The sequence below is a fragment of the Xenopus laevis genome, chromosome 6L, assembly GCF_017654675.1.
Source record: "Xenopus laevis strain J_2021 chromosome 6L, Xenopus_laevis_v10.1, whole genome shotgun sequence".
Lineage (NCBI taxonomy): Eukaryota > Metazoa > Chordata > Amphibia > Anura > Pipidae > Xenopus > Xenopus laevis.
Window position 1 is genome coordinate 27,349,704 of NC_054381.1, and position 13,180 is coordinate 27,362,883.

At 39.1% G+C, this 13,180-nt stretch overlaps 1 protein-coding gene across 2 annotated transcripts in view; it reads right to left on the reverse strand.

Moving 5' to 3' along the window:
* The window catches only part of malrd1.L (MAM and LDL receptor class A domain containing 1 L homeolog), a 245,556-nt gene that overhangs the window by 18,094 nt on the left and 214,282 nt on the right, over positions 1 to 13,180 (reverse strand). For both annotated transcript variants that reach the window (XM_041565859.1, XM_018267285.2), the window contains exon 35: positions 13,013 to 13,079. In XM_041565859.1, the coding sequence (XP_041421793.1) occupies positions 13,013 to 13,079 (67 nt within the window). The remainder of the gene's footprint in view (positions 1 to 13,012; positions 13,080 to 13,180) is intronic.

Sequence of the window (13,180 nt, forward strand, 5' to 3'; positions counted from 1 at the left end):
AAGGGGCCTAATCAGGACTTCTCTATGCTGTCATCTTGGATGCAACTCTCCCTAGGGGATAGGTTTGCCACCTTTTTCACCTTTGGGGTCGGGGGTGGACCTGATGACATCGGGGATGGGTGGATGATGTCAGGGGTGGGTGATGTTTCAAGAGTCTGTCTATGACATCAAGGGGTGGGTTTATGATGTGGCAATCAGCAATTGGCTCATCGCTGCGGCATTCAATTCAAAGTCCTGTCCAGATTTCAAAGTTTTCACCCTGACAGCCCTTTAGAAAAACAGGCTGTCTGGTTGAAAACTGTACAGGTGGCAAACCTAGTAGTGATGGGCAAATTCATAACTATACATTAGAGAAGTGATCACCAGCCAATGGCTCATGAGCAACATGTTGTTCACCATCCGTTTCATGTTGCTCCCAGGAGCCTCAAAGCAGGTGCTTATTTTTTGAATTCCTGGTTTGGAGGCAAGTTTTTAAGACACCAAGACCATGTGCATTGCCAAACAGAACCTTCTGTAGGCTGCCAGTCCACATGTGCTACCAAATAGCCAATCAATAGCCTTATTTGGCACCCTATGATTTTTTTTCATGCTTATGTTGCTCCTCAACTCTTTCTACATTTGAATGTGGCTCACCGGAAAAAAAAAACGTTGGGGACCCTTGCGTTAGAGTCTATGGGTGTTTTGTCGCGGCAAAACATGGTGAAATATTGTGCTCATTAGGGATGGGCAAATCTTTTCACCTTGTTTCGGTGCGGAAGTGACACCCATAGACTTGTATGGCGTCCTGCGTCAAAAAATTTTTCGCTGCGCAACAACATTTTTTTGACGCCCATAGATTAATGGGAGTCGCCTATATTTCGCCGGCGGTGAATTATTGGCGAAACAAAACGGGTCAAATTCGCCCATCCCTAGTGCTCAGCCTTGATGACAAATTGTGTCTGGAATTGCACATTGTAGTTTGTATAAGTATCTAGACTCTAGACTGTTTACAAAGATAACCCTCTGTAGGGCTCCTTAACAACAAGGGGTCAAGGTTCATAGTGCAAGAATAGACGCAATGCACCATGTATTTTGCACTTTCCCCCCAGAAGATCCTCTTTGTCTTTGCAGGTTAGCCCATAAAGAATGAAGCCTGTTTATGTTTATAGCCCTGGCACTACATACTGGTGCCCCTTACAGCAGAGAAGCACTTGGGCAGAATGTGCGTGTCCACTAGGATATCCCTACCTAGGGCTTCCTTCAGGAGATCTGGGAACACTTAATGTCAGCTAATTTAATAGGAGACATACAAATGAGACAATGTCTTTGCACTGAGTGAAGTCGAAAGAATATAATGCAAAAGTGAGTAGAAATCTCTTCTGTACATGAATAAAACAACAGAGGTGTGAAAGAAACAACTGAAGGAAAAGGTAATAAAATAAAAACATGCTAGTAGCTGGATAATTAATTGATACCAGGGGAGGCCTATGAAAGGAATATATCCTGTTTATATTACATTCAATTCACTTGTTTTTATAAATGTAAACATATTGAAACGGGTATTTCTCTTTAGTGTGCTTATTTGTCTGGGTAACTGCGCTGATTCAGAAAAGCTGGAGAAGTCATGGTGCCCTAAAGCCAATTTGCAGGGCGTATTTTCATGTAAAAAGTAAAATTCTTCCTATGCTTTAAAAAAAATGAATGTGAACCAAACATCTGTCAGAAACAGGAGAACCAATGTCTTAATCAGCAATACAACCCCTGTATTGTTTTCATATTGCTCTGTATAATCTCCCCTTTTACATATATCAAGTTACATTTTAATGCATTTCTATTTACTGCTGGGCAGGTCTCATTTACTAAAATGTTAAAACTGCCGTTAAGTGCTAAGGTTTCTTCATTCACATTGCTAAATAATCCCATTAAGGACTTTAATAATCCCATTAATGGCTTTAAAAATCAACAGGGAGGTAAATATCTAAAGAATTTGGAGCACTATGGTCCGACTGCTCTTCTACAACAAAAGCTAGAATCTCAGGCATAAAGCATGGCAGAACTGTTGCAATGTGAGATAAATGAATGGAACAATAGCTGGCCAAACATGGAGGCTAGTGATGGGCAAATCTGTTGCGTTTTGCTGAAAAATTAGCGAATTGACTGAAAAAATTGCGAAACGCATTAACGTCAATGGGCGTCAAAATACTTTTTTTGACATGATCGACAATTTTTATACGCGCGACTATTTTGTCCAAATGCGTTAAAGTCAATGGGCGTACGAATCATTTTGACATGCGACAATTTTTATACGCTCGACTATTCTGATTCACAGGCAAATTTTCGCTGCAGTTTAGTGAATTTTTTGGCTGGCGGTGAAACGTTGAAATTCGTTGCAAATCCATGCCTGGCGAATTTATTTGCTCATCACTAATGGAGGCCTATTTTACAGATTTTGAAACCACGAATAAACTCACTTACTCTAAAACCACAAATGCCATGAAATTAAATAAAAGATCCGAAATTTAAAAAACATGAATGAAAAAAAACGTTGAACAATCTGAAAAAAAATATGAATACAGTGTACTTGTAAAAATGTTACTTTTCCGGACAATACGGATAAGTGCAGTTCCCATTGACTTCTCTAAGACTTCAACAACTTTTACCTGAGAATTTTTATACCACAGTTTTTAAGGTTTTAAGGGAGTTATTTATCAAAGGTTGAATTTTAGAGTTTCTATACCTCGCTTTTGAATGGAAGAAAGCGAACATCATGAAGGCTATTAACATCTTCAAATGGTTCAAGGGACCTCTGCCATTGACTCCATCACCTCGACAGGCTTTAGATGATGTATTTTCAAATTCAAGCTATTTCCAGCGTTGGGGTATAATAAATCTTGAAAAATCCAAGTTTTTTTTAAAATGTGATTTTTGACCAAAAAAAAAACCTTGAAAACTCACATTTTCGCGGGAAAAAAACAACTCGATCCTTAATAAATATGCCCCTTAATACATTTTTAGAGTTTTAAAAAATATAAAAAACCCACATATTTAAAGAGATTTGTGATGGGCAAATTTGTCCCATTTCGCTTTGCTGAAAAATTTGCGAATGTCCAGGGAAATGGCGAAAAATGTGCAAAACGGCGCTGGCATCTAATTTTTGACGAGGCGTCCCATCACTATTCGTTGAAAAATAGACATTTGATTGTTAGTAAATAGGCCCATAGTGTGCTATAAAAAGGACATGATGGAGAGCACACATTGATGCAGATCATTTAGGTACTTGAATCTAAACAAGCTCTAGTACTTCCACATGGTTTTCAATGTACGCAAGTTAGTAAAGGGCGGATTTCTCCCATTATGCTTCACCGAAAAATGTGCCGATTTCCCGCAAAATTCGGCAAACGGAAAAAAAGATTTAAGAAAAATTTGCGATACTCGACATTCGTGCAAGGCAAATTTATTACTTATTACTTAATTTATTCACTAATGCAAGTAACTATTTTTAAGGATTGTACAATAACTGCCATATCGTTCTTAGTCAATGTATTCTTTCATATTTACTAACTCAACTAAATCATTGATTTTATTGAGAAAGGATATTTGATTCAATTGCTTGATAAGAAGAAGTAGAATCCCTAGAAGAGCAATGAAAGTGGCTGAGGGGATGCACACAAAGCTTCAATAAATACATCTTTCTGTTTCTCTGGTCACCCACACAGAAAAAAGGGAAGCAAAACTGTTTGCTGACATGTCTCTGGTGGGTTTGGAGAGATGCCTCATTTCTGGAGCTTGATGCCAGGCCTTCTCCTGAACAGACAGATAATATACTGCGAGTGCTTATATCAATGCAAATCAGGAGCCGCAGATTGAGCAAGTTTTCTGTGGTGGCTACGCATAAACCACATTTGTGGCATTTTAATAAAAAGTAACTGGCTTTAGGTTTCCATCCTCAGTACAAGTATTCATTTTGTGGTTATGCTGCAACAGAACAAGGCTCTGTGCTGCGTGGTTTGGGAAGAGCACCCAAGTATAGGCTTCGTTCTTTTATACAATTATTTGAGAAGGCATCCAAAGTGCATCAAGATTATGGGTTCAGAATTAAAAAAGTATTTATGCTGATTTGTTCATACATTTGTGCCAGAAACTGTTACTGCTTTTCTTATGAGCCTTCTAGAAGTCTGAGGCGCAACCAAACATCAAACCACCCTATTGCAGAGTCAAAACAACTACAGAGAGATGTATTTTATCTTTCCATCGAGTGCAACAGACCTGTTATCCAGAATGCTTGGGACCTGGAGTTTTCTGATTAAGGGATCTTTCATAATTTGGATCTTTATACCTTAGTATACTGTAAACATTAAATAAACCCAATATCCTGATTTTGCTTTCAATAAGGATTATAATTATATCTTAGTTGGGATCAAGTACAAGGTATTGTTTTTTTATTACTGAGAAAAAGGAAATTTTTAAAAATGTGGATTATTTGGATTAAACAGAGTCTCTGGGAGACAGCCTTTACAGAATTTGGAGCTTTCTGGATAATAGGTGTCTGTATAACAGATGCCATACCTGTACAAGGAGGGAAATTGATCCAAGGATGTTGAATCACTCTTGTTCAGTGATGGGTGAATATATTCGCCAGATGCAAAGTCACGGCAAATTCCCGGAATCAACACCGGCTTCAATTTAGATGCCGGCGACGATTAGTGGACTCCGATTGACTTTAACTTTGATGCTGCCGCCCATTTTGACGCTGGCGAATTGTCGCTGGTGTCAAAATACGCGTTGCGTGGATTTTACACCCGTTTACGAATTTTGTGGAAATTCTTGAAATTCATTGCGAAACTGGACAAATTCGCGCATCACTACTCTTGTTCTATCCAATAAGTTCCCATTATTGGATTGGTAGTATCAAGAGCAAAGAACATCAATCCAGAAGCCAAGTTTACAATGTTCATCTTTTACAATGTTGGCCATAACTTAGTAAGTAAAGTAATATCTAGCTATTTTGAATTATTTATAAATAACTGTAGGCAGGGATGTTGATGGCTTCTCAATAGACATGAGAGATAGAACTATAACTAGGGCTATGCTTTACAACAACTGTGTATAATTGTATTATCCCAGCGAGTACTGGAACCTGGTAAACAACTCAATGCTACCAGCTACAAATGCAGTCCAATGCTACCAGCTTCTACAAGAGGGAGAAAGAACGAAGTTTCATTTTCAAGAGTATCAAAACCTGTGTCTCTGTGTTTTGAGGAAGGTGCCTCAGGTTTTTATACCTGACAATGCTCATTGTCGTAGGTTTGGAGAATTTAAGAGGTCAGTAAAATAGCACAAAATGTACTCAACTGTGAAGGCAACATATCAACTCCAGTAGCCCACTGAGTATTGCAGACATCATTGTGGGAAAGTACTGGCCAAGCTGTGGGGCTTCATTTGTTTCTGAAATACAATTAGTAGCCTCTGAAGACCTCACAACATACCTGAAGTTTGGGAACTCTAAGGGGCAAATAAATGTTTTTTTCCTGAGATTCCATAAAATTGTCGCAAAAAGCACAATCTTATATTTTTTTTCAAACCTGAATTTAAGGTTTATTATTTTTTAAAAAAATGGGATTAAAAATTGGCAACTGAAACCTTCTGAGCTTCTCCAGAACTTTTGAAAACGAATAAATCAGCTTCCCCACCATGTTCCATCAATTTTTTTCATGATCTTTTGGTCTCTATCGCTTTCCTGACTCCTGATCTTGCCCAATGACTGTAAGCTCTAATGAACATGATGTCCTTGGCCTCTTGTTTCAGTCATTCTTCTATAGTACAGCACTGTGGAACATTGGCTCTTTATAAATAAACAATATATAAGTAATAAAGATGATTCGAGTTTTCAGTGAACACTGTTCTAGTGTATATAGCGCAGGCATGGAGCCTAGACCAGATGTCAGGTGTGATGTTCACTCCAAACCCAGTCCTATTTACAAAAAGGGAACAAGGTACAAAGTGAAAAATTAGGTATAAGGCTACAGGCCATGGGTTGTGCAATGCTAGTGGGATGTACTGTATAAGCCAAAAAGTGAATCTGGTGGGTGGGAGTACATTTGGCAGACACTGATTCTTCTTTGTGTAAATAACATGAGATTGATTTCAAGGGATTTTTCATTAATCTACTAATATTTCCCTATGCAGCAAAACATCCACTTTAAACACATAACCCTCATAGGATTTTTCTTCTAAATACTGTATGCAAATATTAACACATGTTTAATTAATATTTGCAGGTAACCGTGAAGTGAGCTGGAAAATGATCTACATAACAGTTTGATTCTGAAATGTGATTGTTAGCAATACAGTTTTATTCCCTTTCCAAATCTCTGCTGTTTTATTTCAAGCTTTACCGAATGGGGTTCAAGGAATGATAAGTGCAACTGGGTTACTAAAATCAGCGTGTGCTTTAACCTGTCCCAAATCCTTCAATGGTTGATAGGAACAAAAGAGTTAATAAGAAAATCCTTGAAGGAGAAGCATGTAGGGGTTCTTGTATAGACTGTATGGATTCATGTTTATGAGTACCGTATATACTCGTGTATAAGCCGACCCGCGTATAAGCCGAGGTACCTAATTTTACCTATGAAAACCAGAAAAACTTATTGACTCGCGTATAAGCCTAGACACAACTCAGAAAAGTCTCAGAAATATCAAACAGTCGGTTTAATGTTAAAAATCAAGCCATGATGCTTAAAACATTAATTCATCGTACAATGATAAAAAAAAAACCTCTGGTAGATGAAATAGATATATTAAGAAGACAGCTGCCTTACCGGTAAATTTGCTCCAATGGGAGGGGAGTAGTGATGGGCGAAAAATTCGCCGAAAAATTCGTGAATTTCGCGAAACGGCGAAAAATTCGCGAAACGGCGCCGGCGTCTCGTTTTTGACGCCGGCGCCCGTTTTTGACGCCGGCACCCGTTTTTCCGACGCCGGCGCCCGTTTGTGACGCCGGCGTCCGTTTTTCGAAAAAAAAATTTTGATGCCGGCGAATTTTTTCCGCGAATTTTCGCGGGAGTTTCGCGAATTTATTCGCTGGCGGTGAATCGCGCAAATTCGCCGCGAATTCGCGCCTGGCGAATAAATTCGCCCATCACTAGAGGGGAGAGTCAGGAAGCTGCTCCCTGTAGTAGGCGCTGATCGCCTTCAAAGGCTGCCCAGAGTTGTTAGTGGGTGGGAGGGGAAGCTGCTCTCTGCTGCTGGGCCCCTTCAAAGTTTAAAGGAGAAGGAAAGCCAAATTTGGTAATCCTCCTTCCTGAACAGATCTTATAAAGTAGTGTAAGATCGCTAAGTTTAGAGCTCACCTAACTGTACAACCAAGGAGCTTTTCATGTCTCTTTATCGCAGCTATCGCAGCAGCTTTATCAGAAAGCAGCTGCCATCTTGCATATGGAGTACCGTAATGGCTTCATTCCCCTTATCGTCGCTAATGCGCATGTGCGAAAATTCATTCCCCTGACTTCCAGCGCATATCATTGTTGATGTTGCTCCTTATTCGGGCTCATGGCTGCGTGTCATCAGGGGAGGGAGGAACAAACTGCCTTAGAGACATGCGCAATGGAAACTAATTGTGCTTACTGCGATTCAAGACTGCCGCTGGCAGAAGCAGGTGCGCTGTTGCTCTTTCTTCGGGAGCGGGATCATTCATCGCTACCGGTAAGGCAGCTGACCCGCGTATAAGCCGAGGTAGGATTTTCAAGCACATTTTGGGTGCTGAAAATCTCAGCTTATACGCGAGTATATACGGTAATCATGCAAATGTTTAACCACTAGGGATGGGCGAATTTTTTATCCTTGTTTCGCCAAAAAAATGACGCCTTTAGACTTGTATGGCGTCGTGCGTCAAAATAAAAAGGCGAGCGTCAAAAAACTTTTGCCGCACGACAAAATTTTTTTGGTGCCCATAGACTTTAATAGGCATCATCGACATTTCGCCAGCGGCGAATTTTTGGTGAAACGAAACGGGTCAAATTCGCCCATCCCTATTAACTCATCTGAGCTGTTTCTGCAGTTCCAGTGATGTAACACCTGTCTCCATGAGATGATATACTGGATATTATGATAACATTGTGGTTGGATCACACTTTCACAACTCTGTGTGTTTCTGCTTACACCTACCTAAATAAGTTCAATTGAACCATTGTGATTGGATGTTGGTGATTGTACTACCCTAAAGGGTTATAAAATTTTGGGTATTCCTAACCACTCACAGAAGAAGCCACTTGGATGAGTGGGGAAACATTATCCAGATTACTCAGAAGTCCAATTGTTTAGACTTATCACTACTAGATTCTGTATGGCATATCATGGCCTGGATGAATAAAGAGGAATTCTCTCCCTGAATCGGTTGTACAGTAGATATTGTTTTTAAGAATAGGTTGGATTCCTTTTAAGTAGGAAAGAAAGAAAATGTAAGTCTGTGCAATTTTCCAATATGTATAAATAATAAACAGAATTAGTTTTACAGTTATGTGAACATGTAATTGCTACTGAAAGGAGTTTTTGTCTATCCATCCTCTACCCTGCAAGGACACAACGTCTTGGATGGAGGGCAGCTTCTGATACAGTCGCAAGCAGCAGTGCAGAAAGAGTCAGACAGATACTGATTCAATAGAAACTACATTTGAAACCTTTACACATGTGTAATGAATGTATAACGGAAAGTTGATTGACATTATTTTGCTGATAAGAGCAAAACTGTCTCTCACACACCCTTACCTCCTTGACTCAAAGATGTCTGGTGCACAATGGTAGAGGTATGGCAACCTAAAATCCAATGTACAGAAAAAAATCCAAAGGCACACAGAACTGCTGCAAGCAAGGAACTCCTTGCACATTTAAAGAACACGTAAAGGCAAAAAAATAAAAAACCCATTTTTACTTTCTTTAATGAAAAAGAATCCTATCTCCAATATACTTTAATTAAAAAATGTGTATCGTTTTTATAAGAAACCTGACTGTATGCAGTGAAATTCTCCCTTCATTTACTGCTGTGGATAGGAATTGTCAGACGGTCCCTAACTGCTGAGCAGGGAAACAATCATACTTATGAACAGCAGGGGGAGCCCCCGCTTTACTTCCCAGCCATGCAGAACTCAAGCAGCTTTGTTTATTACGATCCTTATGCAGCCCAGACCACACTGAGCATGTGCACAGTCTGGGTCTTGCAAAGATGTTTAACAAAGTTTCAAGATAGTGACCCCCTGTAGCCAACTTTAAAAGCATAAATTATTTGTTTGATTAGGCTTGTGGTACAGTAAGTTCATGTTTATATTTAGTATACAAAATACAGCATTTCTAGCCTTATTCTATTTTAGACTTTACATGCCCTTTAATGCAGAAGTGCAACGTATCGGGCGCACACCATTTTGCCAAGCATGCCCCCGAAATATTGCATTAAATGTGCAAGGTGTTCCTTGCTTGCAGCAGTTGTGCCTTTGGATTTTTTTTTCTATTATTTTCCTGGTACTCATGTAAATGCAGCAGAGAGGAGAAATGGGTCCTGGAAAATGTCTTGGGGGAAAGGTGGCGAATAGAATGAAAAAGATACAATAAAATGTTGCTTGATGGGGGAGATGCAGTTGGAAAAACAATGGAAGGACAGGGTGAAGTAAAATAAAAAGCTGTCAGTGCACAGAACCAGAAGTAGGGAAGGAATTACAGGTATTGTGTGGACACAATTATTAGTGGTTGGAAGGTATTTTAGGTACAGGTATGGGATCAGTAATCCAGAAAGATCCAAATTACGGAAAGGTCATCTCCCATGGACACCATTATAATCAACTAACTTGTACTTGATACCAACTAAGATATAATTAATCGTTATTGAAGGCAAAACAAACTTATTGGGTTAAATTAATGTTTAAATGATGTTTTAGTAGACTTAAGGTATGGAGATTCACAGAAAGATCCCTTATCTGGAAAACACCAGGTCCTGAGCATTCTGGATAACAGGTTCTATACCTGTATGGGAAGGAAAGGTGAAGTCGATGCTGGCTGTGGTAGGTGAAAACTTGTTAAGGGACATCCAAGAAACTGGAAGGGAGATGAGAGGTAAAAAGCATATGAGGTATGTGAATAGAAGCTGAAGGTAGAAGCTACTAAAAAACTAAGGGGTGTTATTTATCAAAGTCTGAATTTATCTCAATATTTTCTGCTACAAACTCTGATCAAATCCGATTGGGTTTTTTTACTCTTATTTATTATTACATTTTCCTGAAAATTTGCTTTGCAGGGAAAAAATCAGATTTTCGAGTTTCTTTTGGGATTTTTAATCAGATTTTCACGATTTTTTTTTTGCTGAAAACATCGAGGTATTGCACGAAACCCAGCGCACATCAAAAAATCATTGGGACTTATATGCAACCTCGACAGGTCGGAGATGCCGGATTTTCTGATTTGGACTTTTCCATCCTTGGGATTTAATAAATTCCGAAAAAATCTTGATTTTTTAAAAGTTAAATTTTCTAAAAAAAAAAATCACAATATATTTTGTAATTTTTTCATTTAGAGTTTAGTAAATAACCCCCTAATTGTCGCTGCACACCATGCTACTACAGTTATTAGTCTGTCTGGAGACAATAAGGTGCAGACTGATTTGCAAGGAAGTCTGCCCAGAGAATGGCCTTCAACTGCCTCTAGGCGCAATACTGGCAATCAGGATATTATAGAAAATGCCAGAACGGCTGCAGTAAGATACGACTCTTTCAGATGCACCACTACTATCAGCCACACCAAGTAAACCTCTCACATTGCAAAGAATATACGATTTCAGGAGGTTTTCAGATGTGGGAAATAGCTCAGAGGAGTCAGAGGAACACAAAAAGAAAGCTTCTTCTGCATTAAGACATCAAACTAAACCTAGCTAATACATACAGCTAATCTAATTTGTTGTTCCCGCAGAAAGACATGTTAGACAAAAGAACATCATAAGGCATTTATATTAGTGTTCATCTGCTAAAACAGAATTTGTTAAATTGTTATTATAAGACAACTTTCTCCTGCTTAAGGCTTAATGTTTTTATCTTCGCTTTCGCATATTTTTTTCAATTGGAAATCATTTATTCAATGTTTAATTCTAAAGTCTTGGGCTATCAGAGAGAGTCGTTTAATCAGGAATGAACAAGAGTTAGTAGGTCATATGCATATTCTAAGCGCATTGTATCCTTCAGGGAGCCGGTTTGCTCTGCTACATAGAAAGCAAAGTTGACACCAGAGATGCAGAATATCAGGATCATGAAATCACATATATCAGCCAGACAGGTCATTCCGGCTTGATTAATGACATAGAGCAGAAACAGGTTGCAAAATATTCTGAACGTGTAGTGGAGTGTAATCTCAAGGAGCCTTGTAGTCTATCATGCTCATAGCTAGTAAAACAAACAACACAATATTGGGAGGATGAAATAAAAGGAAGAGACCAACAGAATGCTTTGTTTTCCATGGGAAATTAATATTCAGGTATGGGATCTTTATTTGGGAACCCATTATCCAGAAAGCTCCAAATTACAGAAAGGCTGTCTCCCATTTTATCCAAATAATCCAAATTTTTTAAAAAAACTTTCACTGTAATAATGAAACGATAGTGTGTACTTGATCCCAACTAAGATATAATTAATCCTTATTGGAAGTAGGGATGTAGCGAACTGTTCTGCTGCGAACTAGTTCGCGCGAACTTCGACCGTTCGCGTCCGCCGAATGTTCGCGAACGTTTGGGAACGTTCGCATTTTGAGTTTGCGTTCGATTCGAATACAAGTCGTTCGACCATTCGGCCATTCGAATTCCTTCGACCGCTAAAAATCGAACGATTTCCATTCGTTCGAACGATTGTAAGCATTCGATCGAATGAAAAGCATTCGATCGAATGGCTTCGATCGTTCGATTCGAATGAAAATCCTTCGATCGAATGATTAAAATCCTTCGATCGTTCGAATCGAACGATTTTAGCGGGTGTTCGAAGTTCGCGAACTGTCCGCGAACGTTCGAATTTTTTGCCGGTGTTCGCGAACGGCGTTCGCGAACACCAAATCGGCAGTTCGCTACATCCCTAATTGGAAGTAAAACCACTGTATTATTTAACGTTTACACGATTTTCTAGTAGACGTAACGTATAAAAATCCAGATAACAGAAAGATTCTTCATATGGAAAACCCAGGTCCCGAGCATCCTGGATAACATGCCTGTACTCAAATATGTATTTTTCACAATAGATATGTGTGTGTGTGTTCGGTGTAATTAAACAAGGCACTGTATTTGGCTCAAAAACAAAAGTTTGTGTTTTTATTTTCTTCCATGATACCAATATAGGTAGCCACCAAACCAATGAGTTGCTCTAGCCTTGTCTCCAGAATAAAATACCCATGGAGGAACTAGCTACTAGCAGTAGTGATGGGCGAATCAAAAAAATGTAAGTCAATGGGCACCAGGGATGGGTGAATGTAACCTGTTTCGTTTTGCCAAAAATTCGCAGCCGGCGAAAAGTCGCAGACGCCCATTAAAGTCTATGGGCGTAATTTTTTCAGCGAAACTAGGCGAAAAAATTTGCCCATCCCTATTTGACACGAGCGACAATTTATATACGTGCGACTATTTGGTCCAAATGCATTAAATTTTGACGCCAACCCAATTTTGATGCGTGCCAATAGCGGATTTTTCGCCGGCAAATAATTTGCTTGCATCGAAATGCAGAAATTCACCACAAATTTGTATCTGGCAATTTTAATTTGCCCATCGCTAACTAGCAGGGATTTCCGTGGTGATATCTATGGATTCTTTATTTTATCATGGGAAGCCTACACCAATCACTGAGACTAATATCAGCACTTGTCGGTGGAGATCTGCATTTTCCAAGGAAGGACCATGTCAAGTGCTCAAGTTACTAAACTGTATTTAAACTAATCTTTCCCAGAAATAAAACCAAGTTATGTCTTTGCACAATGCACCCACTTGATGAGTCCCAAAAAGTCTTAGCGTATTAAAGAATGTTACCTGCACAATGGAACATCTTTTTTCAGGATACATTCCCCTTCATTCTTGCAATACTCATCTGGGCAAACTGTAAAAATAACACAGTGGTGTTATACCTTGAATATAGTATATTTCCAAGAATGCTCTGTAATTCCTATACAAAAAGGTAAGGGTTTTATGTAGCCACCC